General features: G+C 49.4%; 1 protein-coding gene and 1 long non-coding RNA gene across 2 annotated transcripts; both read right to left on the reverse strand.

Moving 5' to 3' along the window:
* Positions 1 to 354: 354 nt before the first annotated feature.
* Positions 355 to 1,897, reverse strand: PPY (pancreatic polypeptide). Its single transcript, XM_090292240.1, has 4 exons — positions 1,853 to 1,897; positions 921 to 1,111; positions 669 to 740; positions 355 to 505 (listed from the first exon to the last, which is right to left on the reverse strand). Exons 2-4 carry the CDS (start codon positions 1,109 to 1,111, stop codon positions 481 to 483), a joined length of 288 nt encoding a protein of 95 aa, XP_090148366.1. The 5' UTR covers positions 1,853 to 1,897; the 3' UTR covers positions 355 to 480.
* A 5,197-nt stretch (positions 1,898 to 7,094) lies between these two features.
* LOC149998556 (uncharacterized) lies at positions 7,095 to 7,870 on the reverse strand. Its single transcript, XR_016514341.1, has 2 exons — positions 7,549 to 7,870; positions 7,095 to 7,334 (listed from the first exon to the last, which is right to left on the reverse strand). It is a non-coding gene; the product is annotated as an uncharacterized LOC149998556 (long non-coding RNA).
* Positions 7,871 to 22,014: the final 14,144 nt, after the last annotated feature.

Raw genomic sequence — 22,014 nt, forward strand, 5'->3', positions numbered from 1 at the left:
CCAGAGGGCTGTTCTGTTGTCATTGAGGCAGCCGGTGCCTATCTTTGCACCAGTCATTCCTCTGGAATGGGCTGTCACCCCAGCCCCCATGCCAAGGACACTAAACTATAGGGAAGAATTGGTGGGGACAGGGCTGTCATCATGCTGATGATCAGGAAAGTCTATAGGCGCTGAAATGGGAAGACTCAAGCTTAAGACTGCCACTTCACTGACTCACTGAGTGGCCTTCGGGGAGTCCCTGAGTCCCTCCAGGCCACAGTTTGCCCCTCCTTTCCCCTCTCCTGCCTCCCCTCCCCCTTTCTCTCCTGCACCTTTGGCTACTCCTGCCCCCACCGGAGGTCCACAGAGAGAGGCTATGCCTTTAATTTGCTTTATTTAGCCTATGCAGGAGCGAGGAGCAGGCTTTGGCCAGAGCCAAGGGTGTGGAGGGGAGAGCTGGGCTGGCACTGCCCTTGGAGTCCAAGGAGGCAGGAGGTGGCATCACACATCCATCAGGTTGAGCTCCCTGAGAGGAGAGGGCAGATCATGGCAGTGTGAGTGAGCAGTCCTCACACCCTCAGGAGACCTCAGACGCATCGCCCCCCGGACCATGCTCTCCTCGCCCCCCCCCCCCCAACTCCCATTTCAGCCCCAAGGAGCTAGTACACAGGGCAGGAAATCAAACCAACCTGGGGGCAGCTTTGTGGGGGAAACCCCACTCCAAGAAGTTCTGTGAGTCTTCTTTGTCTCTTTTCCCATATCTAGGAGGGGAGAGGCAGCTGGGGCAACCACGCACTGTGCCCACCTGCCTCATTCCTGCCCTTGGGCACCATCCTGCCACGGGCACATTGGCCCAGGCCTGGTCAGCAGAGAGGTTCTGCTTTCCCAGGAATGTGGAAGGGGAGGGAACTGAGACCTCTCTCCCTCTCTCTCATACACACCTGGGCCTGGTCAGCATGTTGATGTATCTGCGGAGCTCAGCCGCGTACCGGGCCATCTGCTCCAGTGTGGCATTGTCCCCTGGGTACACCGGCTCCAGCGGGGCCCCACAGGCACCCAGTGGTGGCTGCAGCAACAAAGCCACACAGGCAGACAGGAGCAGCACGGAGAGGCAGTGGCGGGTGGCAGCCATCTGAGGAGCAAGGAGTGGCAGGGGAGACGGAGGCAGAACAGAGCCCACCTGCCAGCACCTTAGCCCGTCACCCATTTCTCCGAGCCTCTCCAGAGCGAAGAGCCACGCGGACCTGACACCCCACCTCCCAGACGCTGCCCTAGAAAGCATAGACAGCTCCTCTCCTGAGCAGCGCAGCCGCCGGAGCTCAGCCAGGGCCTCAGCAAAGTAGAGAAGTGTAGCAGAGAAAGTGAGGGCATGGGGCAGAAGACACAGGATGCATGACACCCGAGGCCTGATGGCTTTGAGAAGGCAGATGTGGGGTGTGGGCTGGTGGGAAGGGGTTGGTGGAAGTAAGGGCTCTCCTCACCTACAGGGCAGGGCACACAGAATAAACTTGTGAACCAAAGGACAGAAATCAGTGACCTGCGGGTCTGCGCCCTAACCCCTCCCAGGGATAGACATGCAGATAGACAGTCAGGGTCACACACATGGATCCCAATCACCCCCGAGGTCAAAGTCACACACACATTTGTATTCACAGCCACCACCAACCACTTGCCACACACATTTGCAGTCTTCTAGTCAACTGCTCTTCCAGGGTGAAGAGTTGTCTTGATATAGAGCCAGACCCATGCAGGACCTCAGGCCTCTGGAAACCCCCCGCCCAGCAAAGTATCAAGTCTTTCCCCCATCCCAGGCCCTAGCCCCAGGGAATCCCCCAAAGTCCTCCAGACCTTGGGGCAGGCTGAGATCACTTACCCTGAGTCCTAAGCAAATGGGCCCTGGACCAAGCAGGTGTCTGCCTTAGGCTGGATGGGTCCTCTGCTCTCAGCCTTGCCCCTTTATAGTCCTCAGCCCCCCAGAGTCCCCGCCTTCTGTCAGCCTCACTCACCAGCCCTCACGCCCTCCTCCCACGGTCTCCCTGGTACCTGCAACGCCAGCCAGCTCACTGGGGCCAGGGACAGGAGAGGGACAGGGCAGTGTTGTGAATGCCAGATGTAGCAGTGTAATGGGTAAAAGTGAACCATAGTAAGTCTCCTGTGGACCCCCACCTGCCTTTGGGCACCAGAGCAGGCTTGGTCCAAGGAGGGTGAGGTTCTGGCTTCTCAGGATAATGAAGGGCTCTGGTTGCAAGCTTTGGAACAGCTCACTTCCCTCAAGGATTAACCCAAAGCATCAAAGGAATTTCCTCAGGGCAGAAGATTGAGGCTGGGGCTCTGAGACCAGGGATGAAGGATGGAGACTCGAGGTGTCCCTTCCAGTCTGGGATTAGAACAGCGTGGAAATGAGGGAGATGCATCAGGTAACGAGGCAATGTGGAAAGGAGTAGGGACCCAGGCAAGGAGAAACCCACTCTCTGGCTGGTGTGTAGGAGGCAAAATTAGAATTGAGGTGCCTGGGTTCAGGGCAAATTAGGGTACCAACTTCTGGTAGCTACTTCAGAGCCCCCATTCCATGGGAGTGATAAAAACCAGCATCATTTGCAAAGCTTTGAATTTTCCTGAGGGCTTTCAGCTCAACCACCTCACTGAGTCCCTATAATAACGCATTTTACAGATTCAGACACTAAGGCTCAGAGTCATTAAGTCTGGCATAACTAGTCAGTGGCAGAGTCAGGCTTTAAAATAAAGTCTAACTTCAAATTCTGGACTAAGTGGGGCCATCAAAGTTTTGCTATGATTTCCCACTTTTTGTCTAAGAAACATGAGGCTCACAGAGGTGAAGTCACTTGCCCAAGGTCACACAGCTGTCTAGGACTCAAGTTCTGGCCTAGAATCCAAACCCCACTGATCCCAGCAGTCTCCCACCCCCACCCCCCAGGAGCCTCCTCCTCTTCCCTGCTCTGTGTCCCTTTCCCACCCCAGGCCAAGGAGCAGTGAGTGGCTGTGTCTGATTGACACGCAGAAACCTGAAGAGGGAGCAAAGGACTACTCGCCCCTGAGGTTCTACTGTCCCGAATCAAGACACTAAAAGCGTGTGTTAGGAGAGCGGTTTGGGATACCAGGGTGAGGACTGGAGGTGATGCCACGGGCATCTGAGCTTTAATTTTCCTCAAGATAGCGAGGAAACGTCGGTGCTCTGCTTATTCCTCTCAATTCTCATTTCTCACAACAAGAACAATAATGCTTCAACCGACAACTTACTTTCCACAAAGCAAGTATGGAGGTGGTTCTGTCTCCATAAGCCCCTGCATTTGGTCCTCCGTTCTGACTTAGCAAATCAAGGGAGGTGCATTAGTCATGGGTCCCAGGTGAGGTCTCTAGTGAGGCAGGCAGAGGCTGCAGTCTGCCACCAGGGGGCGCCAGGCTCCAACTCTAGTTGGAAGGGTCTGAGTTCCCATGCGACTATAGCCTGGTGGGTCCTGTTCTGGCCACTGTCCTCGTCAGGCCCCAACCCCCACAACAGATGGTGGATCTGGGGATTGGCGCAAGTGCACAGGCCATTTATAGTTTTGTAAACAGCTTTGTCACAGCCTAAGAAATGACAGGTACTTCACAGTGTCAACTGAACCTGTAGCTTTTGTTTTTCTCCTTTGCAAACAACAGATTCCTCTTCTGGGTCCTCTCCAGATGTTGTGACAATTGAGGAGGAAGAGATAGTGGATGTGCTTTTTAAACAGTATGACCATGTCCAGAACAGCAATGGCTGGTTCTCACTCACTCCTCTTCATCAGTTCCCAGGACTAGTCAAGGAGCCCTGCTGGGAGAAGTCACCAAGTACTTGCAGGTGGACTAAATGAAAATGACAGTGGTCCCTCTCCCCCTTCCCAGCCTCATGCCCTCCGGGACAGGGCGGATGGCCATTGGGCAGTGTTGAGGATGGCGTGAGGGCTGTGATGAGACTAAGAACACCCCAGAAACTCCTGGGGTCACAGGGTAAAGGTGAGTGTACAGTCGTGAGGGGAATGGAGGTTCCCACATAGGAGACTGCAAGGAATTTGACCAGCATCACATTCTCCATACTCCCTGTCACAAGAGTGTCTCCAAAGCTACCATGTAGGTCCAACTACCCAAGAACATCAAGCTGGAGAGACCACATGGAGGTGATACGTCAACAACCCCAGCTGAGCTCCCAGCCAATAGCCAGCAGCACCCATCAGATGTGAGTGAGCCATCTTAGATGTCAGCCCAGTGGAGCTTTCAGACGACTGCAGCCCCAGCCAACCTCTGACTGTCACTATGTGAGAGACTCCAAGTGGCACCTGCCTAGTCAAACCCTTCAATCCTGACCTACAAAATCATGAGTGAAATATAATGGCTGTTTTAAGCTCCTAAGTTTTAGGGTAATGTGTTATGCAGCACAGTAACCAGCTTACCTACCCTTTCCCCATCCCTCCCCTCCCACTGACTGAACACCAGAACTGGCGATGGTGGCCCATCTTCAGTCACGTAGATGAGGTTATGGGGAAGCCACAAAATAGGACCCTGGCCTCTCAGATGTCCTCATGGAGAAGAGCTGCTGACTACCCAGATGCCACTCACACCTTGTGTAAAAGAGAAATCAGCTTATATTTTGTTTAAGCTACTGTTAACTCTGTCTCCATTTAAGAAGCCAAATCAATATCCTAGCAATATAATGCATATTTAAAACAAATAGCTCAGTGTCTAGCACATACGTGCTTTTTTTAAAAAGGTAGCTATTGCTATCATCATTGGTAATACGTCTACCCTGGCCAGGGAACTCAGTTGGTGAGAGCATTGTCCCAATCCACCAAGGTTGCAGGTTCAATCTCCCATCGGGGTTCACACAAGAAGTAACCAAAGAACGCATAAATAAGTGGAACAACAATCAATGTTTTTCTCTTTCTTTTTCTCTCTCAAACAATAAATTTAGGCCCTGGCTGCTGTGGCTCAGTGGGTTGAGCGTCGGCCTGCGAGCTGAGTGTCACTGGTTCGATTCCCAGTCAGGGCAGATGACTAGGTTGCACGTCAGGTCCCCAGTTGGGGACATGAGTGAGAGGCAACCACACAGTGATGTTTCTCTCCCTCTCTTTCTCCTTTCCCCTCTCTCTAAAAATAAACAAACAAACAAATAAATAAATTTAAAAAAATAAATCAATTAAAAAAATTTTAATTACACCTAAGGCTCCCCCTGCTCCAACATTGGTTGGGTTCAATAAGCAATGGATCAACCACTTACTCAACAACCTTCCACATAAATGAGAACTTAGCCTATGTCACTGAGGATCAACCAGACATGTCTAGCTGGGTAGAAACTGTGGTCATACAGAGCTCATACCAAGGGTCTTTCGCATTAGTCTTAAACTGGCCGCAGTCCTCCCAGATCAAACAACAGACAAGGAACTATGGACACCAACATAGATACACATCCTCCCACTCACCTGACGACAAAACGAACCAAAGTTCATAGCAGCCACTTTGTGCTCCCACCCTACCTCTCCTGTTGCAGGGGCAGTAGAATTGGAGTAGAAAAGACAAGGAGAAAATGGGATGGGAAGTGAGTCTCAGATAATGATTATACAGTAGAGAGAGGAGAGCAGAGAAACTAACTCTATCCCAAGAAATCAGGAAAGGCTTCTGGGAGGAGGTGAACACTACCCCGAAGATGTTGTCCAGACTGAAATAAGGGAAAAGGCTCTGCAAGCAGGGGGTGACCTGGGCAAAAGCTTAGAACACCAGAGTCCACATAGCTTGTGACTTGCACCAGTGCCAAGACCTACCTCCACCTCACGCTTCTAGCCCTGTCTCAACTGAGGCTGGAAAGCAGTGCAGGGGAGGACAGGAGCCAGAGCTCTGACACCACCTGGGGCAGGCTGTGTCCATGCAGGAGCCTCTCCTGTAGCCAGCCTTAAGGTCTTCTCCTAGAGTCACCTAACTGCAAATAGTTACGCAAGGCCCCTACCCTCCAAAGTGACAATCCCCAGCCTACTTGCCCTTTTTACCCTCTATGAATCTGAGGATTTGGCCTCAGCCTGATTCTCCCTTTCATTCCCCAGCTCCCCACCTCAGGCTCAGCCGGGTCCTGCTAAACTAGAGTCCCAAGAGAGCCCAGAGACTGTGGAGGCTGTGTCTGACCAGGGAGACATAGGCTCTTCTTTCAGGGGGCTCCCAGACCTAGAAGTGAGACAGGACACAGAGACAGTGTCCGTGAAAGCTGGATAGCCACAGAGCGCGGGAAGAATACACATCAGGGACAATCAAGGCCAGCTTCCTGGAGGAAAGTGGCTGGGAAGGAAGGGTTTCAAGGAAGATCATCTTTCAAAGAAGTTCTGGGATTCCTCAGAGTCACAGGTGTGGAAGGATGATGGTTAGACTAGTTTATACATCCACAGTGCCTTCAGCCTTCAGTGTCTAGTCCAGAGAAAGGGAGGGGGTGCACAGAAGGGTGTCCCCATGGCCTTGTCACCAGAAAGGCACAGTTAGTGATTTAGGCAGAGTGTAAATTCAGCAAGGTGGGGGAGGTTGGTTGCTGAGAGGAAGGGCAGCCTCCATACTGCCAATGACCACCCCACCCCACACTGTACCTACCAAATGACTTCCTCCACAGCTCCATCCTGGACCCCATCACAGCCCACAGCCACTACAGTCCTAAGGGCTAGTAATACATCTCCTCAGGGTAACCACCTTGGGTGTTCGTGCCTAGTCGGTGCCCCCAACCACCTTCATCTGGCGGGTGGTGTTCTGTCTCCCTCCATTCTCCTAGGCTGCCTAGCATGCTCTTTCCCGCCCTCCCCATCCTCCAGTGACTCTTCTTCCTGCTCTCCCTACTCCTTTTCAAGGACTTTCATTCTGCCCCTTGCCATCCGACTGGAGAGTTCCAGAGAAGTCACTGTCTAGGCGCTGTCCACTCCCCCGCAGGGCAGAAATGTCTTCTCTTAGCTAAGAGCAGAAGGAGCCCTCATTCCACCCCAGTCCTGGGAAGGCTTTTATCTGAGGTTCCAGTCTTCTTCCGGCTCTCTGGCACCCCCACCCTCCTCTCCCACCAGGATGCCACCTCCACGAAGGAGAAGCGAAAGGAAATACAAATGCACACATTCCGATTCAATGAAATGTGCTCTTTATTTGGAGGTCAGGGAAACGACCACACACAGATCTCCATCTCAGTGGGGGCAAGGCACAGAGAAATGGAAAGAGGACCCCACCACAAAGCCTCCCCTCCAGGCGCGGTCAGGAGAAGGAATCCAGGGTCCGGAGTCTGGAGCAAACATGCAACTGAAGCCGATGTAGGTAGCATCTCCCAGGGGGCCTTGGGATGTCAACCCCTGAAGGTGCCTGCCGGCCTGTAGGAAGGAAAAGAGAGGAATTGCAAGGATCCCAGCGTCGGCTCGGGGAAGCCGAGATTGAGGGAAGTGCTAGCTGGCCGTGTAGGGTGGGGGCTCTGCGGGGCAGCAGGACCAGGCGCCACTCTCGGGGCCAGGGCGAGTGGCGAGGAGGAATGCGCGGCCCAGGAGGTTGGATAAGATACTTCTTGATTTCTGGAGGAACATTTCCGACCTGAGGCCTCTCCCAAACCTAGGGGGCGAGGTCAGAGATGGGCGCGGTCAGGTATGGGCACACCCCTGGCGAAGCCTGGCTGAGGGTGGGAACCCTAGAGACCCGGCTCCGCCCGCTGGTCACACAGCTGCCGAGTGAGCGGGTGGAGGTACTGGCGCAGCTCGGCGTAGAGGCGGCTCTGGTCCTCGGTGACGTCTTCGCTCAGGGTCTCGGGTAGAAGTGGGTAGGCGTCGGCCAGCGCCACCGGGCACACCAGCAAGGCCCGCAGCACTCAGACAGTTGTGGGCCACGACCTGCGCACCAGCACCGTCTGCAGAAGTGGCACTGGCTGACTGGTGGTCGGGGTGGGTCTAGGCTCACTTTAGGGATCACAGGATCCCATAATTGCTCAGAGTGCAGCTCTGGAGTCAGACAAATCCTGGTTCAAACTCTGCTTTAGCTGTTCACCCAGCCTCTGTGGCCAGAGCAAGTTATTTCATCTCTGAGCTCCAGCTTTATCATGTGAAAAGTAGTTCATAAAAGTGCCTGTAAAGGGTTATGAGGCCTTAATGATATGATGCCAGTTCATTGTAAGTACCCAATAAAATGCTACATTTTATGGCTATTGTTTGCAATAGATTGGCAGATAGAACTGTACATTGGAAACCTACATACTTTAATTAAGGAAAGCAACCTCAATAAATACAATAAAAATTTTTTTAAAGGAAAGATTGGCAGGATGCACTTTAAATGTGAATGGTGAATTATCTTTAGTAGGATTTTTATCCCTAACACTTTATTATGAAAATTTTCCAAGTTACAGCAAGTTGGAAAGACTGTTCAATGAGTGTTGTTGGTGAGATTTGGGTGCTTTTTCTTTCTTTTTGCTTATCTATAGTTTATATTTTTCTACAGCAAACATATATTACTTGAGTAATAAAAACTAAATACAAGGGAGGGAAAAGGAAAAAATGTTAACCAGAACAGACCCAGAGACAGAGAGCCCCACAGTCCGAAGTCACTGCCTCGGCTCTGCATGACTGTCATTAGAATTGGCCCCATCTAATTAGAAATCCTTCTGGCCATTGAGTCATTTCCCCCACACATCCTCACCCTTGTGTCTACAGGATGTCAGGAAAGACTCTCCCAAAGGCCTTGCTGAAATCCAGACACAAGGAGGCTGTGGCACCTCCACCCCTAATCAAGTAATTCCATTAACCAGGCAAATCAGATAAAGTCAAAGTATTCTCTTCTTCCCTTTCCACATTCTTTTTTATATAATAAAAAAATCTCTGAACATTTTGTTTCATTGGTTTATACAATTTTTTTCATTTGTTGCTTCCTTTTTTTTGTCTTTTTATTGTTTGTTTTATTGTTTTCCTATTATAGTTGTCCCATTTTTCCCCCGTTGCTCTCCCCTGCCCTGCCCACCTCCCCCTCTCCCACAGTCAATCCCCGCCCTGTTGTCCACATCCATAGACCATTTATACTAGTTCCCTAACTAGACCCTCCTCCTTATTTCCCCCTTTCCCCCTCTCCCCTCCCCTCTGGTCACTATCAGTCTGTTCTTTGTTTCCATGCCTCTGGGTTTATTTTGCTAATTTTTTAAGTGTATTTTATTGATTATGCTGTTACAGTAGTCCCAATTTTTTCCCCTTTGCTCCCCTCTTCCCAGTACCCCTTCCCTCCAGCAGTCCCACCCCCCTTAGTTCATGTCCATGGGTCCTGCATGTAAGTTCTTAACTATTCTTAACTCCCCCCTGTCTGTTTTGTACCAACCGATTATGCTTCTTAATCCCTGCACCGTTCCCCCATTTCCCCCCCTCCTCCCTCCCAGCTGATAACCCTCCAAATGATCCCCATACCTATGATTCTGTTCCTATTCTGGTTTGCTTAGTTGGATTTTGTTTTTAGTTTTTAGATTCAGTTGTTGATAGCTGTGAGTTTGCTGTCATTTTAATGTTCTTAGTTTTGATCTTTTTCTTAAGTCCCTTTGACATTTCATATAATAATAGCTTGGTGATGATGAACTCCTTTAGCTTTACTTTGTCTGGGAAGCACTTTATCTGCCCTTCCATTCTAAATGATAGCTTTGCTGGATAGAGTAATCTTGGTTGTAATTTCTTGCTTTTCATCACCTTGAATACTTCTTGCCAGTCCCTTCTTGCCTGCAACGTTTCTTTTGAGAAATCCACTGATAGTCTTATACGCACCCCTTCGTAGGTAACCCTCTGCTTTTCTCTCGCTGCTTTTAAGATTCTCTCTTTATCTGTAACCTTTGGCATTTTAATTGTGATGTATCCTGGTGTGGTACTTTTGGGGTCTAGCTTGTTTGGGACTCTCTGTGCTTCCTGGACGTCTATGTCTATTTCCTTTGCCAAATTTGGGGAGTTTTCCTTCATTATTTTCTCATATAAGTTTTCAATTTCTTGCTCTTCCTTTTCTCCTTCTGGCACCCCTATCATTCAGATATTTGCACATTTAAAGTTGTCCCAGAGGTTCCTAAGCCTCTCCTCATTTTTTTCAACTCTTGTTTCCTCATTCTGTACTGGTTGACTGTTTTTTCTTCCTTATGTTCCAATCATTGATTTGAACCCCAGCTGCCTTCCTTTCACCATTGGTTTTGTATGGATTTTCCTTCATTTCATTTAGCATAGATTTCACTTCTTCCCTTATGCGTTTGCTGTGCTTAAGCATATCTATCAAGCCTGTGAGCATCTTTATCACCAGTATTTTAAACTCTGTATCTGTTAGGTTGGCCATCTCCTCATTTGTTAGGTTAGCTATCTCCTCGTCGCTTAGTTCTCCCATTGGAACTTTGATCCATTCTCCCTTTTGGGCCATACTTCCTTGTCTCCTCATCCTGACAGGCTCCTGTGTTTGTTTGCCTCTGTGTCTTAGGTAGAGCTGTCACTCCTGTTATGTTGTAAGGGACAGAGCTGTAGGTATTCATCAGTACAGGGTGACCTGTTTCACCATGTTGTGGTACTGTATGTGGGGAGGGGTCCGAGAGGGAACAATGCTGTCTGCTCAGCATTCACCCCTTTTCCAGGCATTTCTCCCACTTCTGTATGGGACAGGCGCCTCTCTAGCTGTTGCCCTGGCCATTGTCCCCAGAGTGGGTGGGTCTGCGGATGTTCTAGGACTGTGGGGGCCCTTTAAACAAGCACACTCTTCTGAGAGACTGGCAGTTTCTTCCTCCACCCCACCCCACACTGGTTTGCACAGTCAGAAGCAATGAGGCTTTATTTTCCCCGGCGCTGGGACCATGAGCTGTGTGGTCTGGTCTGGTGCTGGGAGAGCTCCCCAGGTGTCCCTCCCGACTTTTTAAAATGTGTGACTGCACTTTCCACCAGCCTGCCACTGCCACCGCTGCTGCCACCACCACACCACGTCCTCTCCGCCCTGGCTCCGCCCCTCCTACCTGTCTGGATGAGTATTTCTTCTTTATATCTTTGTTTATTGGACTTCCATGCAGCTCAGTTTTCTCAAACTTATGGTTGTCTCTAGTTTTGAGGTAGTTGTATTTCTTCTTAGTTGTAGAGGGAGATGCAGAGTGTCTGTCTAGGCCTCCATCTTGGCCGGAAGTGGGCCATTTGTTTTGTTCATTAGGTTCCTATATTAGGTGAGATCATATGGTATTTGTCTTTTGCCACCTGGCTTATTTCACTAAGCCTAATGCTCTCCAGTTCCATCCATGCTGTCACAAAAGGTAGGAGTTCCTTCTTTCTTTCTGCTACATAGTATTCCATTGTGTAAATGTACCACCGGTTTTTGACCCACTCATCTACAGATGGGCACTTAGGCTGTTTCCAGCACTTGGCTATTGTAAATAGCTTCACATGCTCACCAGCACTTGGTTATTGATCCTTTCTACATTCTTATGAACAGGGGTAGTGGAAAAGAGTATGGATTCTGGAGTCAGACTGCTCTGAGTTTGCATTTGACTTGTATTTCTCGGCTGTGTGCCTTAGGGAAAGTTGCCTGACCTTTCTGAGTCTGACTGTAAAGGGAGAACAATAAAGCTTGTGTCACAGGTTTGCTTTGACAACAATAATAATGGATATACAGTATTCTTTCACTTATCGCGGTATTACATTCTAGACACCCCCCCCCCCGCGATAGGTGAAAATCCACGAAGTAGGCACCTTACATTTATTTTAGTATTTATATATATTTTAAGGCTTTATAAACCCTTCCCACACACTTATAAATCGTTCCCAGTCCCTTATTAACCTTTCCCACTCCCTTATTAACCTTTTCTACACTTTTATAAACACTATTTATATTCTTAAACATATTCTACACTCTTAAACCTATGTAACTTTAACAACATACATATACAGTACTGCAAAATCCCGCAATATAGCAAAAAATCTGCGATAAATAATTAAATATATTATTTTTTTAAATCCCATGATACAGTGAGGCCGCGATAAGTGAACTGCAATATATAGAGGGGCTACTGTATCTGTCTCCCTCTCCATCCAAACTGTAGTCTCCTCAGCCTGGGGCTTCCTGTCTTTGTACTCCAGTGTCTGGTACTGAGGGGGGCCCTCACTTCACCCCTACCCCCAAATATCTCTTCTTATCCTCTCTCTCAATGTCTGCCACCTGCATCTCCCCACCCTTCTCCACCATCCCCACCAACCCCTTTCTACATATCTTCCCCTCCTCCTTCACCTGTACCTCCCCCTACACTCTCTCCCAAACCTCCCTTGCCTGGCTGAAGTGACAGACTCCATCCCCACCCCATTCTATGTCCACGGGGTCCATGAGCTACTGTGCAGTCTGTGGCCTCCCCCGTGGCCCTTGGCAGAGGGGCGCTGGTGGGTGGGGGCAGTGATAAAGTGGTGTCAACTCATTTACTGAATTGCTTGTTAACAGCTTCATTAGTTCTGAGGGGTCCATAGAAAGCCATTAGTTGTGACCATTTGTGCCATCAGTAAGAGAGGGGATGGAGGTGACAGCAGAGAGAGGAGAAAACAAGAAACACCCTACCTCCCACCTGCCTGGCATCTCCCAAGGAGACCAAGGTCCTGGCCAAATGCACAGAAACTAGGGTTCTGAGGGCTTCACCTGACACCCCCTTGCACCAGGACTTCCCACTTCTTACAGGACCCAGGGCGGGGGTGCTGCCTCCCAGCTGGAGGACACTGGCCTAAAGCCAGTTCTGATGCCTACCCAGCCTCCATTCCCCAACCTCCCCATCCCCATCCCACCCCTGTTACAGGCACTGCAGACCTGTCTGGCTCTTGGCACCAGGCATCCATGGCGCCCCTAGCCTCCATCCTCCTCTTCCTCTGTCCACATTCCCTTGCCTCCCCTCCACTCACTCTGCTCTTTCTTCTCTGCCCAGCACTGGGGTCCCTTGAAACTGCAGCCCAGTCTTAGTCACCTCTGCCACTGCCATTGCCACAGGGGTTTTGCTGCTTAAAGTCTTGGCTGCAGAGTTGGCATTATTGAGGAAAACCTTTTGAAACTGCTGTCTCAGATCCCGGAGCTCCTAAAAACCACCACTGGCCAAGATGGAGATTTTCTCTATGACAACATTTCTTAAATGAGGTCCTTCAGTGGGCTTCAGTGGTCTGTGAAGCCCTTGAAGTTACATGGCAAAATCTGTATTGAAGTACATCTTTCTGGGGACAAGCATCCATGGCTTCCACCCATACTTAAAGCCCCTTCATCCTCTCCTTCAGATCGCCTCTCCTGATGGCAGGCCTCAGCAGCATTGGGAATTACATACCCTACACCCAATTTGGGTCTGTGTCTCAGAGAGAAAAGCAACAAACTTCTCTACAGTATTTTGCTGTTTGTAAGCCACCATAATATCTAGTATTTCATTTGCTCCTCCAACAACACTAAAACTAGGAGGACATGCTATTTGTGGAGACCACCCCCAAGTCCCACTTCCTGGCTGGGTCAGGGCCATTCCCTGTACTTCCCCCCAGAATACCCCTCACCTTGCACCAGAAGGGCAGAAGTATTTGTCCACCTGTCCCATGGACTATTAGAACCTCGTATCCAGTGCCCTTGACTTATTCCTTTCCATCTTGGGCCCAGCCCAGTGCCAGACCAGGAAAGAGCCTCAGTAAATGTGTGTTGGATGAAGACATGAATGAGTCCCCATTTTACAGACAAAGACACGAAACAAAAAGAGGTAAGGGGGCTTGCCTCATCTGAGATCACTTAATCTTAACTTGCTGGGTCTAGGCCCCCAGCCCAGGCCTGGCTCCTCGGCCTTGGGCAGATCAGGTGGGATGGGGTATGTTCTCTGGCTCTTTCTGGCTGTCCCCAATATCTACTCTTCCTTCTTCATTACTCACATAGCCCCTGACTTAGCTAGCACCTGGCCATCCAGAATAAAAATCATAGTCCCAGCCTTCCTTGCAATAAGTTTTTTATATATGATTAAGTTCTGGCCAACAGATTGAAAATGTAAGTGGGGTTTATAATTTCCAGGAAATGTCCTTAAAGGCACTTAAAGGCATTGTAATATTTTATTTTGTTTCTTTCTGTTCTTTCCTCCTTCCTGATTGCTGGAATGAAGACCTAATGGTTTGAGTTTAAGCAGCTATATTGCACCATGAGGCAAAGGACACATCTTATGCAGCCAGAGAGAAAAACTTGAAGGACCTTGGATCCCTACAATTCACTGCCATACGGGCCCTGGGCTGCCAACCTCTGGGCTTTTTACATGAGAGAATAAAACCTTGAGTGTTTATGGCAGCCACTCTCAAAGTATGATTTCCCGATCAACAGCAACAGCATTACCTGGCAGGTTGTTAAAGAGACACATCCTCAGGCCCCATCCTAGACCTACCAAATCAGAATCTCTGAAGGTGGAGCCAAACAATCTATGTTTTAACAAGCTCTCCATGTGATTCCGATGCTCAAGTTTGAAAACTACTGGTTTAAGGCACTATTAAATACAGTATATGTATCCATTCTACTGTTGATGGGCATTTGGGTAGCTTCAGGTTTGGGAATTTTATGAATAATAAGGCTATGAATATTCTTGGAAGTGTTTTTTGGTGAATATGTGTGCTCATTTCTGTTGAATATATGAGAGTATGTCCTTAGGAGTGGAACTGTTGGGTGGGTATATGTTAAGCTTTAGCAAATATGGTCAAACAGTTTCCCAAAATGGTTGGACCAACTTACAGTCCCACCAGCAGTGTATGAGAGTTCTGGGTGCTCCAGATTTACACCAATATGTGGTATTATTTCTCTTTTGCATGTTAGCCATTCTAGCAGATGTGTAGTAGCATCTCATTGTGGTTTTAATTTGTATTTGCCTCATGACTAATAGAGTTGAGCATCTTCTCATGTGCTCATTGGCTATTTGGATATCTTCTTTTGTGGGTTGCCTTTTCAAACGTTTTATCCATTTTTCTACTGAACTGTCTACTTTTTTCTTACTGATTTATAAAAGTTCCTTATGTATTTTGGATATGAATCCTTCACAAACATCTTCCATTTTGTGGATTGCCTTTCAACGCTCTTCGTGGTATGATCACTACAGTCCAATGTAGCAATTCCAAAAAAACATTTTAAATCAGCAACCAGAGAACATATCTATTCTCTTAGGACTTGGATGAAGTTGTCACTGCATAGACACACTCCCAGCTCTTTTCATCTCTGCCCGAGAGCTCTCCAGAGCCCCTAGGTACACACACTTGGGCCCATATTCTCACCCACACACATCACCTCTGAACTGAATGCCAGTCAACACAAATTGGCAAGCACCCGCACTTCGGAGTGAATGTGCTAGGAATCACATCCCAGATGGCAGACTGTCAGGAAAAGGCAGAAGACTCAGCACAATTTGGATGGGGTGAAACCACTTGCATGCGTGTGAGCCGGTGCATGTGTTTTTCCAAGCATGTCCATGGCCCTTGTGCCTGTGTGGGAAGGGGCTCCCTGCTGACCCAGGATTTGATGGGGAGGCCACCACACACTCATATATATATAACCCTGGCTGGTTTGGCTCAGTGGATTGAGCGTCGGCCTGCGAGCTAAGTGTCGCTGGTTCAATCTTCCAGTCAGGGCACATCAGAGAAGGAAAACTCTGACTCCAAAAAAAAAAAAAAACCTCCGCTGCCTTGCGGCATACCTCTTCAGGGGAAAGGCTAAGGGAGTAAACCCCGACAGAAAATCCGGAGCCGGAGTCCCTAAGGCGGTTTGACGTTGTAGTCAACACCAGCAACTCCTGCGGCGCACCTGAAGCCAAGCTGTATTGACTCCGTCTTTCCCTTGGACCCTTCAGCTGCGAAGAGAGGGGGGGTCTGCTGCATGGGCAACAGCAGACCCTCCATATCACCCTGCCCAGGCTCTGTAGCTTCAGCTTCACTGGAGAGGACACTCCAGCGTCATCGTAAGATGTCGATTCAACACGGGAGGAGACAGATACCGTGTCACTCCCGAGTCGGACTGCAAAGCCATTCTCGGCGGTGCAGATAGACTCTTAAGAAGCTACACCATCGTCTCTCGAGACGGACGGCTGCCGACGACGACGATATATATATATATATATATATATATATATACTATCCTATACCAGCAATGTAAACTGTGTCCCTAAGACTCAATGGTCTTGTGCAGTACACAAACTGAATACTGGTACTGGGAGGCCTTGCTTTTGGGCAGGAGTCAGGCAAACCTAGAGAAAGTTTAGCCAAGATTGTGACAGAAGCAGGAGTATTGCGGGGGGCAGATTTGGGCATGTAATCAGAACTGGCATGACTGTACAGAACTGGACGGTCTCTCACTCTAATGAGATGTCACTAAGGCTTATGCTTAAAGCTGGGTCAGGTGGGATTCCGTGCTCAGCTGGGCCTGATGCCTCAGGCCTGCCTATGTTTGGCAGGCTTCCCTGGTCTGGGGGCAGCTGCCCATTTTGTCCTAGATAAGACGGTTCCTCCCTCAGATGACCTTGTGCATGTGGTGTCCTAAGGAGAAGGAGGTCCTGAAGGCAGCTGGCAGCAAAAGACAGGGGGCCAATGAGGAATTTGGGGGCACAGCTGACAGCCCTGGATGAAGGAGACAGGAACAGCCAGGAGTTCTCCTGCTCCATCCCTGCCTGATGTAGCCCCCCAGCTCTGGGGCCCACAAACCCTGCCCTGCCAGGACACAGGCAGCCAGAGCTTGCACTTCTGGGAAATCAGAGGTCTGGTTGCCTGTCCCCAGGGGGAAGAGGGTGAGGTCCATTAGGGAGCAGTGCAGAGAGGACCACTGTTAGGAGCAGAGGAGCAGGGCCTGGCTGGAAGGAACACTTCGGAGGCAATGTGAGAGCTGTGCCCAGGGGGCTCAACACCGCAGGGACAGTCCCCTTGGATTCCCACTAGTGCACTTACTGTGCACCCTCCACAGCTCAGACACCCAACTCTCACCCTCAGGGACCTGGAGGCTGCAAGTGACCAACGCCTCCACTCAGACCCATGCACGTGCATAGCCACACACGAACGTGCCAACACCCACAGGCTCATTCACCCCCACGCCCCCCCCCATGCCCCCCCACTCCACACGCTCCCACTCCTCACCCCACACTGTCACCTGCCTACTGTCCGGGATCCTCCGCCACCCGGGGGAGGCCGGGCCTGAGAGTCCCGAGACGAGCGGCAGCTGTTTGCGCAGCTAAGTGTGGTCTGTGTACAGAGCAGCCGGCAGCGCTTATCTGCGTAAACAGGGCGCCCAGGAGCCCGGCAGCCGGCAGCCTCCATTAGCGGCAGGCAGCCGCCGGAATGGTCCCAATGAGCTTATCTGACCATCGCTGATAAGGACCGGAGGGAGCGAGGGAGCGGAAGGACCCACCACTCCCTGGCCTCCTACCCTGCCTGATCGACCCCCGCCCCCGCAAATCCGGAGAAATGATGGGGTCTTTTCTAGGGGGCCGCATCCAGGGGAGGCTGGGAGCCTTCCCAGCGCCTCCCCTCTACTGGCCGTCCTGCTCAGTGGGCCCCTCTCCTTGTCCCCACCCTCTCCGTCTCCCCCAGGGCTGTGCTGCGGGCCACCAGCCCAGGTGGGCCCTTATGCCTGCCTGTCTGTCCCGGCCTCACCCTGTGGCCACAACCAGGGACCCACGTCTTGACGGGGATTCCCAGCAGGTGGGAGCAGAAGTCTCCTCAGGAATTCCCAAACACTACCACCACTACCGCTGCTACTACTACCAATAATATCCACCTTGACTGGGGCTTCCTTGGTGTACAGGGCTGCCTGAGAAGCATTACTATCATTTGATTTCGTGTTCCCACCAATTTCCCAAAAACTCAGTGAGGTGGGCTGTTACCATTCCCATCTTACAGAGTCGAAAACCTTAGCACATGGATTTGAACCTGTTGCTGTCTGAACCCAGAGCCTGTACTGGCCTCCTCCTAGGGTACCAGCTGGTTGGCCCAGCCTCCCCAGTTTACTGATGAGGAAACTGAGGCATAGCTGGTAAGCAGCTGCAGGCAGGCCTCTGTGAGGCCACTTCTGTGCCCTGCCCACTGCATCTGGGTGTCAGGCACAAGTGCACTCAGGTTACTGCAACGGATTGAAGTCTAGACCAGTGCTGGGTGGGATTGTCAGATCTCGATTTTGCTCCTAAGTAAATCCAGCCTGCCTGCATGAGGTGGTGGTACTGGGCATGACATTGTGTTTCTCTTCCAAACTTGTAGAAAAGTGGTTAAATAACTTTTATAATGAAAAGAAAAGACCCTTCTAAATACAAAAACAAATGTAAGAAATATACATAAAATTTTTATAAATTGAACTACATTAAGGTGTAAGACTTCTCTGGGCAATAAAAAACTAAGTAAAAAGGCAGGCCTCAAGATTTAGAAAACATATTCACAATATATACAACCAAAAAAGCATTAAGGTCTGGAATATAGGAGAAGTACTTACAAATCAATAAGAAAATGACAGAGATCCCCATTTAAAAAAGTAAGCAAGTACAATACACAAATGCTGATAAATGTGTAAAATACTTACTCAATCTCACTATTAACCAAAAAGTACAAATTAAAACAAAGACCTACTTTTTTAAATAGAATTTTGGCTAAGATTTTTGTAAATGATAATGCCAGCACTGCCCAGTCCATGGTGAGCCCCTTCAAAAACACTAGAATGAGACTGTAAAGGTCTTTCGGGGAGGCTAGTGGAGAGTAACACATGTGTAGCCTCTTATCCCGGGTTTCCATTTCTGTGAGGGTAACCAGTGGACATTTCCAGAGATAAGAAATAGGATACCCATCTCAGCAGCAATCAACAATAACACACACATAAATGGGGACACAGCACAAATATTCAGAATGTCCAAGAATCGCTAAATTATAGTAAAAATTAGATGTACTATTTTTGTGGATCCATTAAAATTATGTTTTAGAAAAATGTTAAATGACATAAAGTATTTATGACATATGCTTGCAGGGGGGAAAAAAAGCATAGTGCAAAAAAAAAAAAAAAAAAAAAGAAGTACATACGGAATGATTCCAAGTTTATAAATACATGACGAAATCCTGTAGGGCCCTGGCCAGGTAGCTCAATTGGTTAGAGTGTCACCCCGATACACCAAGGTTGCCAGTTCGATCTCTGGTTAGGGCACATACAAAAGGAAATCAATGAATGCACCAATAAGTGGAACAATACAACAAACCAGTGTTTCTCTTTCTCTTTCTCTCTCCCTCCCTACCTTTCTCTCTCACCTTAAAAAAAAAATCAATAAGTAAAAATTAAAATAAAATAAGAGTTCTGTCTGGTGTGGTTCATTGGATTGAGCACCAGTCTGAGAACCAAAGGGTTGCCGGTTCAATTCCCAGTCAGGGCACATGCCTGGGTTGCACGCCAAGTCCCCAGTTGGGGGCACACGAGAAGCAACCACACGCTGATATTTCTCTCCCTCTCTTTCTTCCTTCCCCTCTCTCTAAAAACAAATAAAGAAAAATCTTTAAAAATAAATAAAAATAAATAAAATAAAAGCAATGGGGGGAAAACGTCCTTGGGCGAGGATTTTTTTAAAAATTAAGAAAAAGAAAAAGAAATGAGAACAAAAAAATATGTATAATCTGTAAAGCATTGTTTCCTCTGCCTTTTTGGCAATCTGGGCCAGAGACCCATGTTTCTGAAGTTTTCTCAGAGACAGGAGACCTCACTGCTCCTTTGTGGGACCCCCAGACTTCCTAACAGCTACCTGCAGGTTGGAGCATCACAGCAACCTTTGCCCCAGGCCATGGGCATCTTGCCCAGACTCCACCTACTGCCATCGCCTTCTTTCCTGCCTTCCCTCTGTGAGGCCAGAATTTGTTCTATCCACCAGCCCCCTGTCTCCTCTCCCCTCATCTTGTCATAAGATCTAAGGACTACAGCTATCACCACCATCCCCTGCCCCAGGGCCAAAGCCCTGTTCCAGCCTCTAACCTGCAATGAGGGCCTGAGGGGCTCGTGTCTCAGCAGGAAAAAAGCAGAGGCCAGGCTCAGTGCCTGGGAGGAACAGATTTCAGATTCTTCAAGCTTAGGCAACAGAGTAGGGCCACCCCCTTGGCCCGTAAGAGAGGTGCCCAAGTGTATGTTCAGGGTAGATGGTATTAGGGGTGTCTGAGGAGGAGGCTAGTCTAGTTGTCTATCATTCCCCATGGTTCACCCGAGGACTGGCTCATGTAATTTCCGTGCCTGGTGCACTCCAAGTTTCTATTGTCTTGCAGCCTAAAGGAAAGAATCGTTTGAGGACAGTGACACTAGAAAGGCCTAAACTGGAATCCCAGCTCTACAGCCCACAGACTTTTAACAAGCCACTTTGCTCTCTGAGCCTCAGTTTCCTCCCTCATCTATATATGGGAATGAGAATAATACCCTTGCAGGGTCCTTGTAAGGACCACAGATAATGGAGAACAAACACAGAGTAGTTGTGCATTAAACTGTATCTGAGGCTGTTGTGCCTGTCCCAGGTCTCAGCACCATGAACCATCATCAGGGGAGCCCACATGTTCCTGCCGCTCCACCCAAGCGCCTGCTCACATGTGAATCTCATGCCCCGCCACACAAACTACTTTTTGAATCCCAACTCTACACGTCTTTGTTGCAGGCCAGGTACACCACTAAGCATTTCACGTTTAATCTCCATAGCAAGAACACGAGGTCCATGTTATTAGCTCCATTCTACTGATAAGGAAACTGAGGCTCAGAGAGCAACCTGGCTCCCGGTTCCATAGCAGGTAAATGGCAATACTAGGGCTCTAGCTCAGGCATGTCTGGCTCTGGCTTGAGTTCTTTCCTCTGTCACAGCCTACCTCATGGAGCCAGATGCCAGCACGTTCCTCTGGACCCTAAGTCTACTCCTCCTCTGAGGTCAGCACAGATGTGGGCGATGTGGCCCTGAAGCCATGTCTCTATTACCGATGTTCCCAGAATGGGCAGAGCTCTCCCCTCCCCTGCCCTTATTAACTGCACCAGAAGCCTCCTGAGAAAATCAGTCCTCCCTCTGCCCCCACCCCTCCTGCTCTCTGGGTTAATTACTTCTCCTCCTGGCTGTAATGAATGTCTCTGAGCCCCTGAGACAGAAAACTTCAGCAGGAGCAGCGCCTCCATGACTCAACCCCTTTTCCCAAAGCCCTGTCCTTTGAACCTAGACATAAGCCCAGCCTCAGCTTCAGCTACAGGGGGCATCTGTGGATGAGAGACTCTCAGCCTCTCAACCTCCCTGCTCTGGATGGAATGCAGACCCTAAGATCAGACCATGAAGGGTCTGCTCTAGATTGGGGGTCCAAACCCTCAGCCCCTTACCAGCAATCTGCCCACAGGAATTGGAAGCAAACAGTTCAGAAGGCAGCTTCTCCTAGCTTCTGACAGCCCACACCCCTGCAGGGCCAGCATGGAGAGGTTGCTCTTTCTTTTCATTCATTCAACCCGATATTCCCTGAGTACATACTCTGTGCCAGTCCCTGCCCCAGGCACTGGGAATTTAACAGGGAGCAGGACAGACAAGGCGTGTGTACTGTAGGAGCTTCTGATCTAGCAAGAACACAGCCCAAAACAAGTGAATGAAAAGATTAATAAGATCATTTGCAAGGAGAGGAAAGTGAAAGCACAGATAGAGAGCAATAGCTTGGGTAGTAGGTGATGTGCCGGGAAAGATGGCATGGATACGCCCATCTCATCCTGTTTAATCCCTATGTTGTAAGTCCTTACAGCAGTCTGCTCTGCATTCCTCATACTTCCAGGCCAACATGGTCTTACTGGATCATCACCTCCAATCACCCAGGCTTCAGCCACACACCCACCTCACCCCATCACCTAAAACAACCACAGGGAGGAGAGACGGTGATTATGGGAGCCCCAGAGCCATTGTGTGGAGAAGGAAAGCAGCAGGATGAAAACAGGGTTCCCTGCAGCAGCCCAACCCTCCTTTTCTGCTTCTCCACCTTTCCACTGGGACCCCTTGTCCCCTTTCCAATTACCAAAGTAATTTCTGGGTAAAGGGTTAAATATGAAAATAGACCCATAGAAAAC

The sequence above is a fragment of the Furipterus horrens genome, unplaced genomic scaffold (assembly GCF_987537825.1).
Source record: "Furipterus horrens unplaced genomic scaffold, mFurHor1.1.pri manual_scaffold_11, whole genome shotgun sequence".
Taxonomy (NCBI): domain Eukaryota; kingdom Metazoa; phylum Chordata; class Mammalia; order Chiroptera; family Furipteridae; genus Furipterus; species Furipterus horrens.